The sequence below is a fragment of the Rhipicephalus sanguineus genome, chromosome 1, assembly GCF_013339695.2.
Source record: "Rhipicephalus sanguineus isolate Rsan-2018 chromosome 1, BIME_Rsan_1.4, whole genome shotgun sequence".
Taxonomy (NCBI): Eukaryota; Metazoa; Arthropoda; class Arachnida; order Ixodida; family Ixodidae; genus Rhipicephalus; species Rhipicephalus sanguineus.
The window spans coordinates 315,306,033-315,330,911 of NC_051176.1; the positions used below are offsets into that span (position 1 = coordinate 315,306,033).

General features: G+C 49.9%; 1 protein-coding gene across 1 annotated transcript in view; it reads right to left on the reverse strand.

Moving 5' to 3' along the window:
- The window catches only part of LOC119379457 (uncharacterized), a 47,345-nt gene extending 22,889 nt beyond the window's left edge, over positions 1 to 24,456 (reverse strand). Inside the window, exon 1 of the mRNA XM_037648761.2 lies at positions 24,082 to 24,456. Coding sequence (XP_037504689.1) covers positions 24,082 to 24,456 — 375 coding nt within the window. The remainder of the gene's footprint in view (positions 1 to 24,081) is intronic.
- Positions 24,457 to 24,879: the final 423 nt, after the last annotated feature.

Consider the following 24,879-nt stretch of genomic DNA (forward strand, 5'->3'; position numbering starts at 1 on the left):
CTTCGCTAGGAGGCGATGCGGGTGTTTGCGATGTGGAGGCTTCACGAATGTGACGTCAGGGCCTCTCCTTATTTTTCCTTCCTCCATGTTCACAAGTGACTTCTACGAAAGCAGTCGCTTGTGGTGGCAGCGTCACACTTTCGTCAGCAACACGCAGCGCAGGTCTACTACAGCTGTTGGCGTCTCGATCTGTTGCGCGTTGCGTCGAAAAGGTCACCGTTCGCTCGCGAAGATTTTTAATCGCGCCGTTCTCTTGAAGGAAGTCCATGCCGAGGATGAGCTGACGAGAGCAATCGCAGAGGAGGAGGCAGGTAACCACAAATGTTGACGCACGGATTTTCAGTCTTGCGGTACAGCGACCCAATGGTGTAACAAGATGTCCTCCAGCTGTGTGAATACGTGTTCCATTCCAAGGTGTCATCACTTTCTTAAGACTAGTTGCCAGTTTTCCGCTAATAATTGAATAGTCTGCACCCGTATCCACCAATGCGCTGACCTGAAGACCGTCTATCAGGACAGGAGTGTCGAGCGAGACTCGGTCATTGTGTTCAGATGTAGATTCCGGCGTTTCTCTGGCTCTGCACTCAAATGGGGATTCAATGACCTTGGCGTTTCGCGCAAGCATCGATGAGAGATCTTCCGCACTTTGAGTCGCAGTGACCTCGCCCCCGAAGGTCGCTGCCTTTAGTTATCCCGACGAGGGCTTGGGGAGCGTCCCCGTGCCGTCGCCCCGAAACGTGGCCCGATGGCTGCGGGTCGTCGTGGAGATGGTGACCGCGATTGACGTCGTACCAAGGGCACACGTTGCTGGGCGAGGTATTCTTCAATTTCCCTTGGCCTCTGACCAACCTGGGGACGAGGCGAATTAATGGCAAAACCGCGCAGTCCAAGTTGTCGGTACGGGCATTCACGGTAGATGTGATCGGCCTCACCGCAATGGTAGCAGAGGGGTCTTGTATCCGACGTACGCCACAGATCAGACTTCCTAGCGGGTGCACGGCGACCGTCGATGTCCAAACTAGCGTGTGCTGATTGAATCGCAACTGGCGGCATCATCTAGATCGGGACTGCGGGGCTAGCGACCGGCAAGGAAGAGATCGGCATGCGCAAGGCTTCGGCATACGTACAGCTCCGAATATCAGTGGACACAGGAGCCTGTTCCACATTGGTAGGCATCGGTTGATAGTGACGGTTGTGCATCACCTGCTGGACCGCGTCCCGGATAACACTGGTGATGGAGCCTACCTCTGGTTGTCTCGGCCCGTACAGCTTCTGCGTTTCTTCGTGGACGACAGAGCGAACGATTTCGCGAATACATTCAATGCTTTGCTCCCAAGGATGGCGCGACATTCAGGAGATGATGCGGTGTTAGCTTGCCGGTCGAATAGGGCAGACCGCTGATGAAGTACTTTCTCCATCGTTGCGGCTTCAGTCAGAAACTCGGCTACACTGTTTGGAGGACTCCGCACTAGACCAGCGAAAAGCTGCTCCTTCACACCTCGCATAAGATAGCGCAGCTTTTTTTCTTCTGGCATTGCAGGATCCGCTCGCTTGAAAAGCCGTGTCATGTCCTCTACGTACATCGTGACGGTCTCGTTCGGCATCTGAATGCGTGCTAGCAGTGCACGTTCAGCACGCTCGCGGTGGTCGGGGCTCCTGTAGGTCTCCAAGAGGCGATGTTGGAACTCGCGCCAAGATGTCAAGGCATCATCTCTGTTCAAGAACCACGTTCGGGCGCCGTCCTTTAAGCAGGAATAGACGTTGCGGGGCTTTGCGGCGTCATCCTAGTAATTGATCGCTGCGACATGTTCAAACTCACTCAGCCAGTAATCCACATCTTCAAACAGCTCTCCGTGAAAGGGACTAGGCATCAGCAGGTTCCGAACGGTGCAGTACATCGGCGTAGAAGACCTAGGAACTTCCATGGCGGCTTGAGCCGAAGTCATAGTCACTGTGTCAGTAGGCTGTTCCGTTGTCTCCGGCGGTAAGCCTCGTTGGCGGCGGCTTGCTCTGTGAACTGGAGTGTTCACGGGCACAGGGCTTGTGTTCCGGCTACTTGTGCTGGGGGTGAGTCGTGGTACCCAGCTCCTCCACCAATCCTGTCACACTTATCACGACAACCTTGCGTTGGCCTGGTTAGGCCAAGAAGCGGCTCAGCCCGAACTCCTTTCTCTTCCACGCGTGGTTCCCACACGCGAAACCAAGGAGGTTTAAATAAAACTTGCTGGAGTGGATGCCGCAGTGAAGCCGCGCCGCGCGCGCGGCGGCCATCTTTTTCACAGGCAAGAAACGGGAGGTAAAGCGCGTCCGCCGCGCTGATCGCGTCTCTCCGCCGTGGTTTTTAACGGTCATAGCGAGCATTAAGGGAGAAGTTGTCAAGAATAAGAAGCCAAATGGTAGATAAGAATGCAGTCAGTCTTATTGTGATTCTTTTTGCGTTTTCCTTGCAAGCGTGCACACCGATGAAGGGTCTGTATCACTGGTTTTTAAAAATAACCATCCTCGCAAGAGCACACTTGACTTCGGGGCACTCTTTCTCCTGTTTATTTTATTTTTCAGGTGACAGAGTCTTATGCATACGTGGAGTTCGGCCACTTTCTCTGAGCGGAATATAAATGTGGGTGTCCGAAGCACCACACTCAAGGATATGCTCATCGACAAGGATATGCTCATCAAGGCTGAAAGCCATTTCTCAAGACAGGCTCAAAACCTCCAAAACCAATAGTTCTGGCTTTGCATGGACGTGCTTCAAATATGGACATTCAGCTTGCAGTCGACACTATTTCAATAGATATATAGCTTTGCAATACTATTTTGTTGGCTCCGCTGTCTCTTATCCTGTCAATGAATCAATTAAAAACGCCCAAGTGGCATCCTATGTGGTAAGTTTAAGCCAACGAGCATATACACGTGCAGTCTGTCATCATGCATTCTAGTCCCAAAAGTCCATATATCTAACCACTTAGTCGCCCACAATCCCAACATGCTTCCTCATTTGTCATCAGCAATCAAAATACAGTAGATTTTTTGTGCTGCATTGGGCTAGCGTTTTCGAGACAGTGACTCATCTGTGAAGGCAGCATTTCCCTTGATGGAATTCTGTATAACCTTCTCGTATAGTGCGCTCTGCTACATTGCTCGATTAAACTTCGAATGTACATGCATACTCATAGGCTGATGGAGAAATGAAGTGCAGCGTTAACGCAAACGCCCGCAGCTCGGATGGTTACGTGCCTTTCTGGTCTTTTCGTGCCCTGTGGAGGGGTTGCTGTATATATGAGGGAAGACCGCAGTGAACATCCCCCTGCCCTACTCAGCTTTTGATCCTTGATCTCGTTTATTGTCGCTTGAGGATCGAACCTCGCTCTTTTTGGTCAGCCTGCAATTTTCCTGCTGCAGAATTTTCATCTTGAACTGTTTATCTCCCGTTGGGAAACATGAAGTGTTTCTTCGTTATACTGCCGTGTAGGTGATGCACCTGTCACATCTTCAACAACTTTTTTTCAATTTGAACACATATAACGGCCGGAGTACCCCGGGGTCTCGGTTAGGTGGCTTTATTTGCAGCTGGAACGAACATTGCACAGGTTAGACCTACTGGTTTTACTCGCTGCACTGCATAAAGCAAATACAAATAACAAAAAAAGAAAAGGCGCGAATGTAAGAAAAAAACAGGTCCTTGTGTATTGCCCAAATGACGTTACTTAACCTCGTAGTTGCGAGCCACTCTCTTATATCACAACAGGGCAACCGATAACGAAATCTAGGGAGTCGCTTGTTTATATAATTTCAACGAATAGCAAACGGTGCCTCCTTTTCCTATTTGCGCTCCACACCAGTGGTAAGCAGAAGAATGTGTATCCCTGGGTTTTGCAAGTGTTTTACAAATGCATCAAGCACAGTCGGACAACTACTGGGTCGCAGCCTAGTCCGGTCAAAACAATTCGGCGAGAAGTGCATCTAAGATATATCATCGCCGTCTTTTGGCTTCCAGGCTTCCCGTCAAACAGCCTGCCCCGACGTGCTTCGAACATCTGGCTCCTTAAGAAATCGGTTAGGAAAAGAGAACGACCGTCAGATGTGAAATTAGAGCCAGATTGCGAGCTGTCAGCACGTGTTCCGGTATATAGAGAAGTTTTTATTAAGCTCGAAATGTTCTGCTTACAACTGAAACTTCACCCCAGAGTAAACACACGATGTACCCAACAACGTCCGGAAGCCACCGCGCCATAGAACATCTGGAACCTCTATGCGGCCGCTGCAACATGCGTTGCGGAAGGCGCGCCTTCTTCCTATGGCAATATGGCGGCGCGCGGCTTCAGCTGAGGGGCGCCTCCTCCACTCCAGCAAATTTTACTCCTTGCACGAAACCATGTATACTATACTATAAAAATGCCGGAAGTTTCAATTAAGTCAATTAAGCACAGCGACGCTGGTTTATCCTCAGATCGTCGTGTTGCAGCACGGGAATCACACGATTGGATCCAGCGTCCTTGCCCGAAGAAGCGGCAGCCAAGAAACGGCGACGGGCGGATACGGAAGAAGCGCAAAGCTTGCCACTCTGAATGTGTTCTGTCCTTGAGCCACGGTGTAAGAAACTATGAAAGTTGCTATGGTGACGGCTGCTCCTCGGCGCGGCGGCAGCTTGGCTATTTTAACGTGAAAGTGTTTTATGCCGGGGTACACTAAGGCATAAGTAAAGTGCTTTCGTCACGGATATGACGTTGATAAAATAGACGCTAACGAATGAGAAAACTGAGGAAATGTTCCCCCGCCGGGAACCGAACTACAATCTCTCGACGATAAGCGCGCTAGCGACTAAGCCACCGAGGCAGAGGCGCAGCACTCCACAAAAGTAAGTTATACCCGCCGTCTGTTAGCAATGAAGTAATGCGGCATGTCACTTGCAGCGCGGATAGAGAACCCTTCGGCGACGACGCAGTTAAAGCATGGCCTCCGAGATTGGGGACCGGCGCGCATTCTTGGAGGCCGTGGTTAAATCGTCTCAATACCAGCGAAAAACACTGGCCGCGCTACCATCGGGGAGTCGCCCTAGACCCAGTTACGTTCTTTGCCTTTCGCTTCGTGTTAGCGCGTGACGCCGCGTTGTCGGAGCAGTGCAGCTTCCGCACGCGCCCAACGGTGTTTCGCCGCCGATTGCTTCGAGTGCCTTTTCTCTCCATGCTGCTTCTCTCCTTAGTTGACGACGCTTTGAAGAAGTACATATCGAGTACCAGTGTTAACTATGTGCTTGTTGATGTCAGCTTTGCGCGGAATTCGCGATACGCTGTGTCCAGGTATACGTTAAAAAGTTCAGCTATCACAACGGTTAAATCATGATCGTGGGCGTATTCGTCGCGATGGAGATGTACCACTGGGCGTCAACGTGGGTGCATGCATGTCAAACGGTGCTATAGCTGCCAAACACCAATAGACATTGTACAAATGAAACATCTGAATGATCGCATGACACGGTTCTGAAGGGTATATTCCAGGATATACTAGAATTTACTACCACAGGAATAGAGATAATTCATCGACTTGGTGCTCGAAAACCGGATAATGAACACAAAGTGAGGCCAGTAATCATAAAGCTACTGGACTACCGCGACAAAATTAGCATCTTGAAACGGTGTTCAAAGCTGAAGGATACAGGCTACTCATAAGCCAAGACTTTTTCCAACCTATTCGTGATATCAGAAGAAAGCTATGGCAAAAAACAAAAAAAAATCGTGATTGCCAGGAGAGGATTACATTAACTTATGATAAAGTTCGCATAAACGGCCGCCTCTACATCTGGGATAATAACCGGAATGACATCGTTGAGGCTAAAAAAAAACGAAGAACCAAGGAGCGCAAAAATGCGCCCTATTCGAAATCGTCCACGTTCACAATATTGAATGTCAGTTGTCGCAGTATTATCAATAAAGCACACGAACTCGAAGCTGTCCTGCTTTCTTATCAGCCAGATATTTTAGCGCGCACTGAAACGTGGCTGCATCCCGACATTTTAGATCGCGAGGTAGTACCGCCTGGGTATGCGATTGTGCGCAAGGGAATCAAGAGGTGGAGGAGTAGCCCTATAATTAGGCTCGGAATTCCTGACACAGGTATGCCCATATCTTCTGTTACAGAGGCGGCATGGTGTAAATTCTACGTTAAGAATGAAATAACCTACATCAGCGCTGTTTACCGACCACCTGATGCTGAAGTATCATTTTTAGAACTACATTATGATTATATGCTTGCACACGTACCTCGCGGCAAAAAAATTATTATAGCTGGTGATTCTAGTCTACCTGAAATGAAATGGGACTCGCTGAATCCGGCGACGAAAACTGGTAACGTGCTTACAGATATCATGCTCACATTTAACCTTGCACAAGTCGCCACAGTTCCAACGCGTATTCAAGGCCCTTCCATTTCTGGTCTAGATCTCGTCTTTATAAGTGATCACTTTTCAAAATCTCCCTATAACGTAGAGGCATTGGAAGGCTTGTCTGAGCACAAAGTAGTTTCGTGCTGTTTGCAGTATCCAAGTCCAATTCATACCGAAGCCGCAACAAAACGGGTGCTCGCATTTAACAGAGCGGAGGACTCGCTGATGAATTTCCTAACTTCGCGGACCTCTCCTCAGACGAACACTCGACGGTAAATATGTTATGGACAACATTTAGAAATATTGTTAAGCACTGCATAGACGCATTTGTCCCGACACTTAAGAAAACAATCAGAAAACACAATCCGTGGATCACACGTGAAATAATTCATACGAAGCGTAAAATAAAGCGGCTCAGAAGAGCCAAGAAAGTTCACTCATGCAGTAGTATTGTGTCGCAAATCTCAGCACTGTCGAGGTCCCTCTTTGCACAGCTTTATTAAGACAGCTCCTCATAAGTTCTGGCGATACATAAGTGTGAAGCGCACTAACAATGCGCATACGCCTGCCTCCAGTGGAAAATAGATAGCCGATCTTTTTAACAGCTACTTTCAGTCTGTTTTCACTGCTGATAACGGCCTTCTTCAACTCTGCCCATCAAAATAAAATAATGCTGGTAAATCTTTAGACACTCCCTTCATATCGCGGACAGGCGTATTATCGCTCTTACTGAACCTAGACGAAAAGAAAAGCACTGGTCCAGATGACGTTCCAAATGCCTTTTTAAAGCGGTACGCTGAACCCGTAAGCAAATTCCTTCAGCTTATATATTCACAATAACTTCGCGTAGGTCGTCTTCCAGATGACTGGAAACTTGCTAAAATAATACCTGTGCATAAATCAGGTGACACTTCTTCCCCTGTAAACTACAGGCCCATCTCACTAACATGTACATCTTGTAAAATACTAGAATACATCATCCTTAAATATCTTACAGAATTCGTTGAAACTAACAACATATTACACTGCAATCAGCATGGGTTTCGTAGTGGCCTATCGACTGTCACGCAATTAGTGGAAACACTTCATGACTTTGCCAAAGGCATTAACAGCCAACTACAAATCGATGTTACCTTTATGGACTTTTCCAAGGCTTTCGATCGCGTTTCCCACCTTAAACTTAACCATAAATTAAAATGCGCAATAGGAGAAGGCTCGCTCACGCGCTGGATTCAAGGTTAGCTTTCAGACCGTTACCGGTATGTGCAGTATAATCACTATGTGTCTGATACCGTTCCCGTTTTATCTGGTGTACCGCAGGGTTCTGTACTGGCCCCACTGCTATTCTTATTGTACATAAACGATATAACTAACCACGTCGACGTAAACATTAGACTATTTGCAGATGAATGCGTACTGTACCACACATTTAAAACCCAAGATGACCAAATAAAACTTAATAATTATCTGTGCGAAGTGGCTCAGTGGTGCTCAGATTGGCAAATGGTAATAAACGGAGAAAAAACAGTTGATATGAGCATCACAAACAAGAAATCAACCCTTTCCTTTTCTTACAGTATAAACGGTGTCCTGCTACGGAACGTTTCACAGTATAAATACTTAGGTGTCTTGATAACTAGCGACCTTAGCTAAAACGCGCATGTGCAACAAATTTCTAAAAAAGCACTGAATAAATTGTTTTTCCTTAAACGATCGCTTACCGGTTCAACCTTTGAAACACGGTATCTTGCTTACACAAGTCTTGTCCGACAAATATTTGAATATGCCAGTGTTGCGTGGTTTCCGCACACAAAAAACTGTATTCTCACACTTGAAAGGGTTCAAAGGAAAGCAGTGATTTTTATTTTCAATCGTTACAGGCGTAACGATTCGCCGACAGAACTTCTTCGACTCGCTGGCCTCGCTGCTTTGTCTAGCAGAGCCAAAGTGCACAGGTGAAAATTCTTGTATTTGTTGTTGCGCAATAGCTTCAAGCTAAGTCCCACGTCATTTGTCACATATTACTCTTCCAGAGAAACGCGACACAAACATAGATTCACCTTAGAGGAATTTCATTCTACTAACAATATATTTTGCTTCTCATTTTTTCCACTAGCAGTTAGAGGCTGGAATTGCTTAGATGAATTCATTGTTGCTCAGCCTACGATAGAGCTGTTCACAGAACTCGTGGAAAGAGCTGTTTGATGCGGGCGCATGACGCTCAGTTAATTGTGTTTTTTTCCTTTGCTCTTGATGTAGTCTGCTTGTAAAAATTTTGAACAGTGTGTAACCATTGTAAATTTTGTCTATATATGTAAATTTTTGTGTTTCCATACTGAGTGTAAATTTGTTGTTCGCACTATTTCTTATATGTATTTCATGTATGAATGTACTCCCACCCCTGTAATGATCCCTCTGAGGGATTGATAGTATTTGAATAGATAAATATCACTACACAATAAGCACTACTTTCTGCGAAGACACGTTTCAGTTTCGTGTCATACCGATTTCTATGACGGAGGGATCAGCCATGTTTTGTAGCACAGATGGCGCGCAGCTGTGGTGGTTGCTATGGCAACGGCGAAGCAGGGGTTTTTTGTTAACGGACGTCTTACTGCCAGCTTTAATAGCTTTGCTGTTAAAAAGATATAGTAATAATAATAATAATAATAATAATAATAATAATAATAGGTCCTTTATTTTTCATCATTAAGATGAGGGAGGCTGGGAGGAAAAGCTGAGAATCCACTGGACTAGCTCCGACTCCCCAAAGTACACATTGATGCGTTCAGAGCCAGCAGTGCGGCGCATAATAAAGGTTAAAAAGAGAATTATGCAGTGACGGCGTAAATAAACAGAGTAAGTAGACAGCAAGAAAATAAAAGGATGGAGAAAAAAAAAGCTATCATCAACAATACAACGCATTTTCACTGAAAATATAAGTTAATTAGAACACATTGCAACACCTTACATCACAAGGATATGCTACCCCTTACCTTTCCCTCCCCCTTACCCATACTACCTTTCCTCACCCTTTGCTATACCGTACTATACATGCATATGTTATTCTTTACCCTCCTTTCTCTCCTTCTCACTTCCCATCCCCTCGCTACGCTAGGAGCACATATCCGCTTTTTTTTCGATCGGCCTTTTCTTTTATATCATGTTTTCTTATTACCCCCCACCAGCCGATTCCCTCCCTGTCCCCCGGCACTCCTTGTGATGGACAACTTTCCGCCAAGCTCCCTGTCGGGTTTCACCATAAGCGGCAGTTCCAGGCGCTCTCGAGCGTTTGACCTTCTTTTTCGGGAGGCAAACAACCTCCTTCGGCAAGATGACGCCAAAAAATCGCTGTCACCTCGCCGCCGTCCCCGCAAGGTTCGCAACAGTCTTGCTCAGCCACGCAGGTACAAACGACCCGCCACTGTTGTACCAGGCTCCACAAACCAGGCGTCAGAACCGCCATTCAGCCCCGGCCCCTTCAACTCCCCGGGCGCCGTTCCCTCCACAGTGGAGAAAGACGCTGCTACTATCTTGGCTCCTCCTTCCTCCCAAGTCGGCCATTTTAACGCCGAGGCAGATTGCAGCGAGCAAGTCACGGTGGAACAGGAGGGTAACGACCGCATTCGCATTCCAGGAGAACCAGGAGGGACAGTGCCTCTTGTCAAACAAGAACCCTCCCCCTCCCATCGAAGGGGGAAGCGAAGAAAGCACTGCCTCATCAGCTTCGTTGAATGAACCCACACGAGCGCCCACCAGCCCCCTCTCCTTTGCTGACGTCACCGGGGGAATCGCAGCTGACTCCAGGGAACCCAGTTCCCGCTCACACGTGCACAGCAAGTTCAGGCGAGCCGTTGCCCATCCTTGAGAGAAAGGAGCCCCTCAATGGCGTGCCCTCCTCCCCACTCCCTCGCGCCAGCTGCGTGCTGGGACAGCTGACGGCTGAAGAGTTCCCCGCCCTCTCCCCCACTGGGGCCCCGAGTGCTACAGAGCTTTGCGCACTAAGCGTTCCCATCAACACCGGGCGTCGGTCTCAGCGTGCTGAGAAGCCCGCTGCCAGCGACCCACGTCCCCGGTCCCCACGGCACACAAGCCCCGGCACCCAGCTGGAGACGGTGCTTTACAGACCGGCTGTGAGGAGAGAAACTTTCCGAACAGCCACACAGGAAGCCATCTCCTCCTGTTTGACTCCTCCGGAGGGCGTCAGTCGCGTCCGCGTAAATTTCGGCCGCAACGTTGTCGCGGTCGACGTCACCGCCGGAACTCCACTCGACCCCCTGCTCGCTGTGGCTGACATCTGGGGCATTGCTGTGCGCGCGAAGCAGGCGTCGACGAACACCTGCAGCGGCGTCATCTATAACGTCGACCCCGCGCTAGACGACGATTCGATACGCGCCAACGTCGCGTCACGGTTGCCTGTCCTTCAGTGTTCTCGCTCTGGTCGCCACGTTATTGTGCGCTTCGCTGGCAAAAAAGCTCCCCCTGATGCGGAACTTTTCAAGCAGCGCCTCCCCGTGCGTGCTCACCGTCCACGACCAACCCAGTGTGAACGGCGGACGCTAGGGGCACACGGACGTAACGTGCACGTCTGAGCGGCGATGCGTGCGTTGTGGCGGACCGCACTCCCTCGGTGAGTGCACCGCGAAGAAGGCGAGGTGCTTCTATTGTGGTGCAGCCCACCCTGCTACCGAGCCCCGCTGCCCTCGTTGGCAGAAAGAGCGGTGCTTGTTGGAAGTGCGCGCCGAATCGTCGCTCCCAATCTCGCGCCGTGAGGCGCTCGCTATCGCACGTGGACGAAATAGAGGAGACTCAGCAACACCCGGCTCTACCACCATGTCCCGTGCCCACCCCCTGGTTTGCGAGAACTTTTCGTACGCGGCGGCCGCTGGTCGTCCCTCTGCAAAGAACTCACAAACCGCCACAGACAAGAGGAACTCTGTGATCGCTGCGCTCTCGGCAGCGCTGACAGCCGCTATGGACTTTCTCCCTCTCGGCTGCCCCGTTCGCCCGCTCTGTGCTGCAGCGCTGGCCACCCACCTTGCGTTAACAAATGATGGCGAGTGATCCACACGAGTCTAGGCCACGCATACTGCAGTGCAACTGCCGTTCACTGCGTCGCCGACAAGCAGCGCTCGCAGCGATCCTTCCCGTGCGCGACTACGATGTCCTTGCCTTGCAGGAGACGTATGCTCGCGCTGAGGACGTGTCGCTGCCCGGATACATTGGCTACAGTAGTCCCACACAGTCTGCGTTTGCCGAATGCGACAGTGTCCCTTGTACCGACACTTCGCACCCACCTGGAAAGCCCCGTGCTGCTCTATACATCCGCGCGTCGCTGGCGCACGCGGTCGTGCCTACAGAGCGGTTCTGCTGTACAACTGTCGAGTGTGTGGCCGCCACGGTGCGAGTTGACCGCGTCGATACGTCGGTAGTGAGTGTGTATGTTCGCCCCGTCAGCGTGGCCAGTTTTGCATTTCTGCCACCACTAGTCGCGGCCCTTCACAGAGACCTTGTGTGTTGTGGTGACTTTAACGCTCACCATGTCAGCTGGGGACGTCCCCAAACTTCCACGCGTGGTCGGGACCTGAGTGACGTCATTGCCTCTACGGGCCTCCTCGTCCTGAACTCTGGGGGAGCGACTTTCGCCCGTAGAGGTGTGGTTGCCGTGGTAATTGACCTGACCCTCGTGTCGGAGCGTTGTTCCTATGAGTGGAAGCGCGTACCTAACACGGCCGGCTCGGACCACTTCCCGATCACGCTGTCACCAAGTCATCCCAGCCGTGGTGTTGTGCGAAGGTACAATGTCGTCCGGTGGCCCCTCTTCCGCGAGCTGTGCGCGAGTATTCAGTCCTCTGATGACTTCTCGCGTATCGCGGAGGCCGCGGAGCGAGCTACGACACGCTGTGTCGTGCTTGCGGGGGCACACTGCCCGGACGTGAAGCTTCTAAACCTTCGTGCAGTCCGCCGCCGCGCTCAAAGACAGGCGCTCCACCGCCACCAATCCCTGGACACTATACAACAGACTTGACGCGTTGTGCCGACGTCACGCTGAGCGGCTTCGTGACCGCAGCTGGACGGGAGTCTGCTCGTCACTAAGGGACCCACGTCGCCGTGGCCGCGGATGGCGCATAATGCGAGCGATGCTTAACCCCAAGGTTCCACGCTACCCTGTGCTGGCCATCGCTGTGGGGCGTGGCATTTCGGAAATGGACCTTACCGATCTGATTGCCTCCTCCTTCGTGCCTGCTGTGGCCGCTGCCCTGGGTGCAGCTGTGCGCGCCGTGAACTACACTGCACCACCCCTACCTCCCCCTGAGCCGAATCTCGCGGCAGACATCCGCTTGCTCTGCGAGGACTTCACTCTCTTCGAGCTCGAGCGCGTTCTCTTGCGAAAGAGAAAACGCAGCGCACCTGGCCCGGATGGAATAACCCATCATCTCTTGCGTAATCTCGACGCTTCCAAGCGCCCCATCCTGTTGGAGGCCTATAACCGGGTGTTCGCAAGTGGATCCCTTCCTGACCAGTGGCGCACGGCAACTGTCATCCCAGTCCTCAAGCGAGGCGAGTCGCCCCGTGCGATCAAATGTATCGGCCCATTTCTCTCACCTCAGTGGCTGGGAAAACAATGGAGGAAATGGCGCTTCATCGACTGCGCTGGATTGCGATTGCGCGCAACGTCTTCGCCCCCGAGCAGTGCGGTTTCCGACAGCATCGTGCGACGGCCGATTGCCTGGCAGCCGTCGTCAGCACACTTGAGCAGGCTCTTCACGACAAGGAGATGGCCATCATCTTGCTTCTCGATGTCCAGTCGGCGTTCGACTCGCTGCCCCACGCTTCCATCGTCGGTGCAGTGCGCTCCCTGGGCGTCGAGCGCAGGCTTCTCGATTATGTTCGGGCCTTCCTTGCAGACCGGACGTTTGCCGTGTGCGTTGGAGGGTCGACCAGTTCACCGCGTTCCATCCACACTGGTGTGCCGCAGGGCAGTGTTCTCAGCCCATTTCTTTTCAACTTGGTGCTTGCACCATTTGTGAAGTGCCTCCCTGAAACGGCGATTCTCCCAGTGCGCGCTGTTATTTACGCGGACGACATCGCCCTCTACGTGCGCGGTCCTACCCGGAGGTGCTCTGAGGTCCGCGGGCGGATGCAGATGGCTCTGCAGTGCGTGGCGAACTTTATCAGTGACATTGGCCTCACAATTTCGGCAACGAAAACCGAGGCCCTCGCTGTTCAACCTCGTGCTGCAGCCCGCCGCCACCTCCCGTGCTTTCAGCTCGACGGTGCGAGTATCTCTTCAGTATTGTGGCGAATTGGGCCTGTTGGTTGTTCCCAAGCAACCACAGATATCCCTCAGGAATCCAATATATATCCGTTTCGGATGTAATGGACATCCATTCATCATCATCAGCCTGTCTACGCCCACTGCAGGGCAAAGGCCTCTCCCATGTTCCGCCAATCAACCCGGTCCTGTGCTTTCTGCTGCCACGTAATACCTGCAAACTTCTTAATCTCATCTACCCACCTAATTTTCTCTCTCCCCCTCACGCGCTTGCCATCTCTTGGAATCCAGTCAGTTACCCTTAATGACCACCGGTTATCCTGTCGACGTGCTACGTGCCCGGCCCATATCCATTTCTTCTTCTTGATTTCAACTATGATGTCCTTAACCCCCGTTTGTTCCCTGACCCACTCTGCTCTCTTCCTGTCTCTTAAGGTTACACCTATCATTTTCCTTTCCATCGCTCGCTGCGTCGTCCTCAATTTAAGTTGAACCCTCTTTGTAAGTCTCCAGGTTTCTGCTCCGTAGGTAAGTACCGGTAAGATGCAGCTGTTATATCCCTTCCTCCTGAGGGATAGTGGTAGATTACCATTCACGATTTGATAATGCTTGCGGAATGAGCCCCAACCCATCCTTATTCTTCTAGTTATTTCACTCTCATGGTTCGGCTCCGCGGTTACTACCTGTCCTAAGTAGACGTACTCCTTTACAACTTCCAGTGTCTCGCCACCTATACAGTGGAGATCCGCAAATCTCCGCTGGAGCTCAATCGGACGTCCGATAGATGTTGAAAAAGACATTTTTGCAGATTCACAGAATATCCAAAACGGGATCCTGTCGTGGACATATTATGGACCTCATACGTATGTTGTGCCTGAATATACAGTGCTCGCAGATTTTTGTCCAAGTCTTCGTCAATTTTTTTCTTCACTTTCCTATCTCCTTTCCTCTTCTTCTCCTCCTAACTTCCTTTCCTCTGTCTCTTCCCTTCTCCCGAAAGAGCAGGCAGGCGTTGTGTCCCTTCTGGTGGCAGTTGCCAGCTTGCTCTCTCCCTCTTTTCTCTGTGTCCTTGTGCTTGTATGTAAGCAAATCAAATACAAATACAGATTGAAACAACAAGCACAAAGCAACACTCAAATAAGGAAGAGACACGTACACAGGAAGGGCATCTACTTGTCTGTTCCTTACTCGAGCATTCCTTTACATTTGTTCAGATGCCGAATTAAGTTATCACCAACTAGCCCAAGTGTCTGCGTCAGAATAACGACTGGTATGCACAATTGCTCGAGTTGAGTGCGTTATGTTGCTACAAATGCAGCTGCCAAAAGTAATATTGCCTCTGATATGAGGGTTAAAGTTGAATTTACACCAATACCACACGAACTGAAGATGCTAGAAATGAAATTGTATTCATAACTTAGCTTTAAATTGCATAGTTTCAACCTGTGAGCGCTGAACAATGCCTAAGCGTGATGGAAAGCATAGACGTCAGACTCTGGAGTTTCCAAGATGTGTGGCGCCACCTGTCGGCGAAGTATTGAGTAGTGCATAGACCGACTCTCTCGCACAGTTTGCTATGGGACCAGGTGCAACTAGCGAGTGCGAAACAACGATTGAGCTTAATATCGCGTGTGTTTGCGCATTTAGAACTCAGAACGAGAGCTGTGAACTGCTCTCCGCTAGTCGGACGCGCCACCGAACCGTCGTGAAGTGCTTGCTGGATCACTCGCCTGAACGACGGCGAAAACAGCAGCAGACGAGAGCCCTCTGCACGCTACGAAGAAACTCCGCAAAAGACGCACTGTTGCGTTGTGAATTGCCACTGACGTAAAAGACTGAATAACAACGTTCAGTTTTACCGATTTCCATAGTTGTCGTACGAAGAAGAAAGGCGAGAGCGCTGGATACGGGCCGTTGCGAGCGTGTTGGGTAAGCGAAGTACCCGCGTTCTCCACAGCCGGTGACATGAATGTGTGGCTCTGCTGTTGTTTTGCGTAGCCCTGATGCAAAACCGTGGCTTGACTATGAAGCTCAGCAGAGGCTCTGACCGCGGTGCTTGTCGTGTAACACGAAGTGATCAGCTAGAGGCAGACTGGAGACGCGTGATACGCACACAGCGACGAGTTGGTCGTCACAACACAGCATCGCGGACGTATGTACGTTTTGGAGGCTCAGAGTTCTGGTTCTAACTAGCTAACACCACGTGCGTCATACAAGTAAATCGCATAATGTTGGTCGTGACCCCCTTCAGGTTTGTTTCGCCCGTGTCCTCCGCGGTTGCCGTAGCTATCTCGGAGGCCACGGTTTTGCCTTTGGTTGTAATCCGCGAAAGTGGACACGCACGTATCCCCATTTGCAGTACATACAAAGGGAAGACGACCATCAAGAGACCATTTGAGGATGCGTAATAAAACACTCCAATGCACAGGAAGCGAGAGATGAATTAAGGGAGAATGCAACTGAAAAGGCGAAAATCGCCGGAGCCATTCGCCCCTGATGAACCGAGTTTTGTACCACTGATCGTAAGATGCATAGCTAAGTAAATTGATCGTGTATGTAGGTACTTTATCGCTGTGGCATACGTATATACCCGATTTTAACGCATTTAGGCTCTAGAGAACGGATGTCGGAGGGATTGCCTCGAACTCGGTGTCGTGCGATGCCCGCTTGTACTTGCGAGTTGCAGCGCGCGGGAATAACTAAAACTTATTTTGCATTGTACTCGCAGTTCGCTTTGATCAGCTTCCTTTGTTTCTGAAGCGTGGATTGGCGGAAGAAGCTTTCCAGGTCCTTGATTTTCAGCAAACCGCGCCTCGACACCTACGAAAGAGGAGGGTTATATTGCGGCCTATGCACATTCGCTTGCGGGCGGCTCTCTTTGCACTACCCAGTTAGTGCCAGGGCTACGATGAGGGCGCTGCTGGCGGGGTTTTTCGCAGCGCCGCCTGGGCAGAGTCTGACGTCTATAAGGGTGCGGTCCCAGAGGGACTCACCAAGGAATGCAATTGATACCCAAGTGCACTCAGGCAAGTAAATTATATATATATAAAGATAAATGAAATACAAAACAAAACAATGGAAATACAATACAAAACAATGCACAGGCATTGCGTGTAAACGCAAGGCAGTGACATTTTCATAGGTCTTCAGTAATGTTGTGCAGGGTTTTTAAATGAAGTAGAAGGCCAGCAGAAGATGCGTATACTAGTTCTTATTTCGGTCATTTGGGCTGCCATATGTGCAGCTACACAACTAAACTGTTTACTGGCAATTAGGTCATATTGCTACATGCATACTGCCAGCCCCTCGAACCATGCGCGTGTGCGCCGGACGAAGAGAAGGAAGATCTCTCTCCGCTCGGGCTCTGAGCTGAACCAGTCAGCGCTGCAATCGCTACTGTAAATATATCGTGTAGTCTACGGACTACAGTCTACCGAGTCGTCATTCACGTAACAGTATAATAGAACAATCAAGCGAACAAGTCAATATTATATTTCGATAAGTAAGGGGTATAAATGAAAATATATTATTGTACGTGGTACCTCAATGACGTTTCTGGGTTCTAAACCTAGTAGTGGATTCTCGGTTATGCGTCCCCCGGAATTGGGATGACCCGCATTTCACGACGAATCGGTTTGGTCTCGGCAAAATCCCCATAGAAATAACGTATTAAAAACCTTCGTTATACGACGCAATTTTACACCAACCCCGCATCTTACGACGAATTTCTGATTCCGTCCGAGAAAAAAAATCACCTTCCTCACTTGTATCTGAACGCTGACAAAGTATTTGCGAGTGCACAATAAGAACTCTCGTTCCCCTACGTTGACAGTTACAAAAGTAGAGAGTGAGACAGTAAATTTATTCTCCTGACAGTTCATGCCCTTCTGCAATCCAGTTTTCCCGGATTTTAAGATAGCTTCTGGATACGCCTCGGTTGCGTGCGTATCCAGGCTCGTTACCTATACAAGCTGTCTCCACGCTGAGTTGCTTCAGCTGACCGGTCACTCGAGATCCAGATATTTGCATGTTTTCGGTCCGTGGAACCTTTTCCTGGTCGACATACAGTTGGTCTCCTGCCCTTGTTTGCGGCACTCGCAGTCACAGGTCTTCAGCACGCAAAAGGACGCGACGCAGCTTATTTCACCATGCAAAATAACTTTCGCTTGACATGAACGTTCATAATAACAGCGGGACATCACTAGTTGCACTTCACAGCGGCGCAAATACGATGCACACAGCTCAGTCGAGCACGAAAGCATTCGACGCAACCTCGTGCTCTATCGCCATTATGTGATGGCGATGACACTGTGTCTGACTCCCCTGATGGGAGGCTGTTGCCAACGCGGTTTCGGTTTCGTTTTCACGCACAGGTAACTTTCGAACGTGATTTATAGGGAGAAAGATGCGCACTGGATTCAATTTTTTGAAGTTGAGAATGACGATTCGCTCATACCTCTTTCAACTAAGTAATGCTGCCGTTCGCTGCCATTTTCAAAAATAATTTAATCTACCTTCCTTGGAAAAGCCCAGGGTCGTGTCGTGGACGTATACAGGTGGTCTGTTCCCATTTTCTGGTCAAGGCTGATTGCCACTGCCTATATTCTTAGTTTTTCGATTATACGACGCCCGGATTATACGACGGTTTTGCGTGGACCCCTCAAAGTCTTATAATTGGGGTTCCACTGTAAATAATTTTCTGGTTATGACCTGTGACAATGCGCATTGCCATGTATAAGAAAGCTGCTGTTTCAGCTTATGTAGTGAATACACGTTCATTTCTGGACTCCTTCACAAAGTCATACATGAATATCCTTTGAAGATCCATAATCGATTATAACTTGTCTGTACGTCACAACCCCAAAAATGGATATCCACTATGGTATCTCTAATGTACATCCAATGAATGTCCCACACTGGCACTGGACGTTGGGCTCTTGCATGGATACTGAGCGGATATCCGTGGTTACTTGGGATCATCTTAAAACACTTCGCAGCGCAGGAAGAACAGACACAAAGAAGACGACACCAGACAGCATACGAGCGCTAACTACCAACAAAGGTTTATTGAACATCACATGCGTATATATACCATGCTCAAACACCGTCGCACATGCGCACACTACTTTCTTAGAAAGTACAACTCTTTATCTAAAAGGTGCACAGAGGGGGTGCTGACACATGCTGAACCCAATGAAGATATTTTTTCAGCTTCTATAATCTCGCGAGTGAGCCTATCACTACTTTTGCTGACAGCAGTACACTGTGCGAAAAGAGGCTCACAGCCACAAGATCCGCAATGCATATTTTTACAAGAGCGACTTAAGCTGTTAGAAATTGATGACCCGTTTTTCGTCAAAAACTCGGATGAAGTGTTAATTTTCTGAGATGCTAACTGCGACAAGCAACTTTGTGCCTTTTCGATTGACGTCAAGGACCTGCTTTACTCTTACCTCACGACGAACTGCTGGCTAGCGTAGAAGAATGCATAGGCTGTAATGGATGTGTAGGTTTTCAAAATTCTTCCGGCATGTCTGTGAGTAGTTTTTTAGAACTTTTAGCCTTTTATCTTAGATCAACGTACATAGAGTGGAAAGGGAAGGCATACTTTCAGAAGAAGGGAGTCTGTATTGGATCTTGCATCGCACCAATTCTAAGCGATTTATTTCTGGCCAGATTAGACAGAGTAGTGTTAGATCGTCTGCAGGGAACGACAGTGTTAAAAATTTGTCGGTATGTTGATGATTACATTCTGTTCTTTGAGAAGGGTTCGAGTACGGTGCAGGAATATGCGTCTGATGTTCTCAAGACTTTTAAAGATTGTTTTAAATCACTTGAATTGACATATGAGCTGCCCACTAACAGTACTCTGAAGTTCCTTGACACTACGATTACTTTTAAACCTGACAAAACCTGCTGGCGTTATGAACCGCGTAATAAGAAGCCTATTTTGCCGTATGCGTAAGCGCATTCCAAACTGGTCAAGAGGGTCATTCTTAATCTATGTTTTTTGAATGCAGTGAAGAAGTCTTGCCCTCACGAAATGTACTCAAGCCTTCGCTCCCAGTCCGAGCGGTTGTTACAGGCTGGCTACCCTTTGCATGTACAGTGTTCAGTTGCGGAAGCCTTGCTCCGAAAAATGCGCATGCAGAACAATCGTTCACAGAGCGCATCAACCGATGCACATCAAAAAGTGGCCCTTATGCCTTATATTCACAAGCTGTCTCACAATATCAAGAAAATTGCTGGTCGCTCAAAAGTGAAAATTGTGTTTTCAGCACCACAGAAGCTCATTAAACTCTGTAATCAGAGGAGCTCTCGTGTTCAACGAGGCTGCAAAAAACAGCACAAAGATTCATTTGTTGCCTGCGCTACCAATATAGTTTACAGTATGCCGCTGTCTTGTGGTAAACAATACATAGGGCGGACAAGGCGATATCTAAATGAACGTTTGAAAGAGCATGCGCTAAGTGTAAAGAAAACGGCACGTGACGGCTGGTTGGCAATGCATTGCGGATCTTGTGGCTGTGAACCTCTTTTCGCACAGTGTACTGTTGTCAGCAAAAGTAGTGATAGGCTCACTCGCGAGATTATAGAAGCTGAAAAAATATCTTCATTGGGTTTAGCATGTGTCAGCACCCCCTCTGTACACCTTTCAGATAAAGAGTTGTACTTTCTAAGAAAGTAGTGTGCGCATGTGCGACGGTGTTTGAGCATGGTATATATACGCATGTGATGTTCAATAAACCTTTGTTGGTAGTTAGCGCTCGTATGTTGTCTGGTGTCGTCTTCTTTGTGTCTGTTTTTCCTGCGCTGCGAAGTGTTTTAAGAGTATCTCTTGGCAAACGAGTGTCCGATACCTCGGTCTAACCATTGACAATCGTCTACGGTGGTTATCCGCGGTGCGGCGCATTCGGCAGGATGCTTGCCGCGTTGAGTCTTGTGTCCGTCGACTCCTCGCTCGCGGCAACGGATGCCCTCTCGCATTCGCGTGCACCATATACGAACCAATGGCCCTTTCCGTTGTGCACTACGCTCTCCCTCTCTGCACCCTTCAGGCTCCACAGTGGCGTGCAATCGACCGGGATCATCGGCGTGTGATCCGAATGTGTCACGGCATCCCTCGTCATACTCGTGTGGCCGAGACTCTGGCAGGAACTCGCACGTGGCCTGCGTCGCTTACAGCGGATCTGCGCGCCCTGTGGAGCGCCTACATCGTGCACCCCACGCCGGTCCTCTACTCGCCCGACTTCGTGCTGTCCCAAACACTCAAGTCGGTCGAATCATCGACCTTTACGATAGTCTTGTCGACGAGCCTGCCCCGTGTGCGCGCTGGCCCCCACCACACCGGCGAGCGCCCCTCTGTGTTTCCTTTGAACTGCCGGGCATACGTTCAAAGCGCAACACATCACACAGTGCCATCGCTCAGGAGGCTGCGGCCAGGATGCACGACGACCTAGCCGGCAGAACACGTCTATACTGATGGCTCTGTGCTACGAGACCGTTCAGCTGCGGCCGCCTGCATTGCCCCTGAGCTCGGCAAAGCCCTGCAGTGCCGCCTCAGCTTCTGTGCCTCCTCGACTACCGCAGAACTCGTTGGCTTGCAGCTGGCTGCTGACCTTCGTGAGACACCTACCATCAAGAACGCTGCGATTTATTGTGACTCAAGGTCAGCTCTGCGACAGCTCATGAAGGAGGAACGCGGCCCGCCACTTTCACAGCGTGTTGCGCACAGCCTGCGGTCGGTTCAGGAGCACGGCCGTGATGTCGTACTCCAGTGGCTTCCCTCCCATGTTGGCATCGCGGGAAATGAGGCTGCCGACGATCTGGCTAAACAGGCGCATTCTCCCGCGACCCCATTGACACCATACGCAAACTCTTTCGATTCCGCGCGATGTAATTTTCGGCGAGAATTGCAGCGCGACCACCCAGACGAGCGGATCGCCGATGGACGCCCCCCTCCTCTTCTCCCCATGGCTGGTTTCTCCCGGCGAGAGCGCGCCCCCCTCTTTTCCCTGCGGACTGGCTCGGCATGGACGGGGGAACGAAAACAGCGGCTGCGGGGAGCTCCTTCGTCAGCTTGCATCGACTGCGGCGCTGTTGAAACACTTTTCACCTGCTGTGCGAGTGCCCCACATCTGCCTGTGCAAGGAAGCAGCTAGCCGCCCGCTACAGCCTTCTCGGCCTGCCCTGTGAGACCCTCGAGGACATCCTCTTTCCCACCGGCTGCAGCGATCGTCGCCGTAATGACCTTGCCACCCTTCTCTCCTTCATTGACGCTGCCGGCCTTGGCGAGCGGCTTTATACCCAACACGCCATGTAGTATAGTTCAACCCTCCTCCTACCTTCCCGCAAGCTCTCCTTTTGAGTCTTTCCTCTTCTCTGTCTCCTTCTCATCCCCTTTCCCCGTGTGTGTACTGGTTGAGGTGTCCTCTTCGAGAGACAGTTATCGTGCACACCAAACCCCACTTCTTATTTCTGAACAGAATAACCTATATATATTTCAGTGGCGCATACCCACCCACTTTTTGCGAACTTCCTTCGGATTAAGCAGCTCCGCTGTTCAAAACGAGGCGTACTTTCAGCAAGTTCCATAGGCGCCCATTACTTAGACTACGGACTTTTGGAACTTGCGCCTCTACGACTTTTTGTCGCAGAAAAAGGAGCCTGCCCCATTGAAAACGGGGGAGCTTCCAGCAGTGACCATTAGGAGCGCTGGTTATTCAGTATCCCTGAAAGCTGGATCTGTACGACTGAATTAACTAGAAGAATAAGAATTAGGTCGAACTCATTCGCGGATCATGAATGGCATTTTACCAGTATCCCTCAAGAGCATGTAACAGCTGCGTCCCACCGGCAGTTACTTAGGCGGAGGAAACCTGGAGGCTTACGATCACGGTTCAACTTGAATTGAGGGGGTCGACACAACGAACTGTGTAAACAAAAATAATAGGTGGAAACTTAATGGAAGAGGGATCTTTATCGAAATCACGAAGAAATGGGCATGTGTGAAGGCAAGATAACCACTGGTCATTAACCATATATGGCCAAACTCAGAAAAAATGACAAAACAAATATTTTTTCTCACTAAAAGTGTACTTCTACCCTCCAAAGAAAGCACAAGTTCTTTATTTACTGCCAGGTAAAGGCAACACTGTTTTTCAAGCCGTCCTATACATAGAGGACACTGGGCACTAGGGGTGCTATATGCGGGTGTGGCAAGCCTTGAAACAATTCACGTGCACACTGACATTGCACTTCTTCCTCTCCATGACGTCTTTCACACAAGGCACGCGTTTGCCCGGAGAAAGTGGTCGGCACGTGGCAGCATGAAAAGTAAGCAATGTCTAGGCTTGCACACGTTGGGAATTAGGCCTGCTTGATGTGCTGTAGGTGGCGCTAGTCATCAGCTAAAGAAATAGCGATGTTAGAGTGCATCAAAGAAGCGTCCTATATGTAGGACACTGGGCATATATGGGTTAAGATTGACCGACTGGATTTCAAGAGATGGGGGAGAGAGACGGTGGGGACAACTTGACCGGGTTAGTTGGCGAAACATGGGAGAGCGCTTTGCTCCACGGTGGGCCAAGACAGGCTGATGATTATAATGGTGAAAGGCAGTGTTCATCCATCTAGAAGCGAATAAAGAGCCGAGGAACTTTAGTGCCGTCCAGTGTTGCCTGGGAACCTCATGTAAACGTGGAATGACGACAAACCCACGTCTGCAGCCAACTCTGTGGTGTTTCCTCTCAAGTCAACTCGACCAAGTCAACTCTCGGGAAAACCAGCCCAACAATCGCATCCGCCTCAACAAGAAAGCTCGCCCATCGACTTCACGGTTTATGGAATTGCTGCTGTTTCCCGCGGTCATCTGTACACTATCTTTGTTTTTCATAACCTTTCTATTTAGCCATTGTTGAGCATAATCATACACATTCTTATATTCGATTCACAACCTGTCCTAATTTTAGAGCCATTGCTCTAAGAATTTCTTTGTCGTAAACACTGATCGATATTCAGTGGGTGTGTTTCATTTGTTGCTAACGCATTATTTTGTGTCAGTCCACACATATCATTGTTGTCTACTCTGACCCTTTCAGTGGGCTCGATTGGAAGAACCAAGTGGTTTGTAACACCCCGTTGACGCCGACAGTGGGCGGGTTACAAGCCGGGGCAGCAGCAGTCACAGAAAGCCACTCGAGCACGGTGCCTGTCACAACTCTGTTACGACAGCGTGTATGCAACAAGATTTTTGAGTAAGGCATGATTATTCGTGATACGCTGTCCACGTGAAAGTTGGCGCCAACTTCCCGGCCCAGTACGGGTTGGTTTCAGTCGTATGCTTTCGTTCTGTTTATTTGTTGCTGCGAGCTACCATTAATGCAAGTTGGGCTGCTAAGCAAAATCGCGACAGATGCTCGCTGACCTGTGGCGAGGGCAGCTGTGAGGCGATGTCGCCAACAGCGACCCAGGTGGAGCAAGAGCGCGACTCGAGGCGCGCCGGGAGCTCGGCGAGCGCCAGCTCGGAAACACTGGCACGCAGGGGCTCAGCGGCTGTGGCCTGCACGATGTCCGCGGTGCTGAAGCTCTTGACGAGCGGAGCCGTAGCCTCCTCCTCGATGAGCACCTCGCCAGAAAGGGGCCGCCGCTGTGGCTCACCAGGCACCTGTAGAAGGCAGCGCCTCGCGCGCACTCTCTCCGAACCCAGGCTCGACAGCGACAGGAGCGACAGGTCGGTGCCGAACGACTCACGGCTAGGCGACCGCGCCATCGCCTCCGGCACGGGCTGCTCACTCCACATGCCCTGGCAAAACGACGAATTTTACAGGCAATCATCACATTTGTTCCGACAAGCAGGAGCGTATTAAAAAAGTAGTGTGTATGACGTCTTTTATATTCTTTGTTCAGCGGAAGATGAAGAGGGACAAAATTCTTGAGCACGCACTCTAAGCTGAAAAAGACTGAAATGGGCATTTGTCCTTCTAAATGGGCTGCCACAGATTTTGAACCAACTGCGGGAGTAACTACAACTGTTACTCCTAGCACTTACTCCAGTTGGTTTAAATGTTGGTCCTCGTAGAGCGCTCTAGAGGAACAGGAACAGAGCGCTCTAGAGGAAGCGTCTGGACTAATCGAAAAAAAAAAAAACAGACAAGGACGGCGGCCCTTTGCCATGAGAGCATAATTAATGGTATTTCCAACTGAATCAGGTTTGAAGGACGCA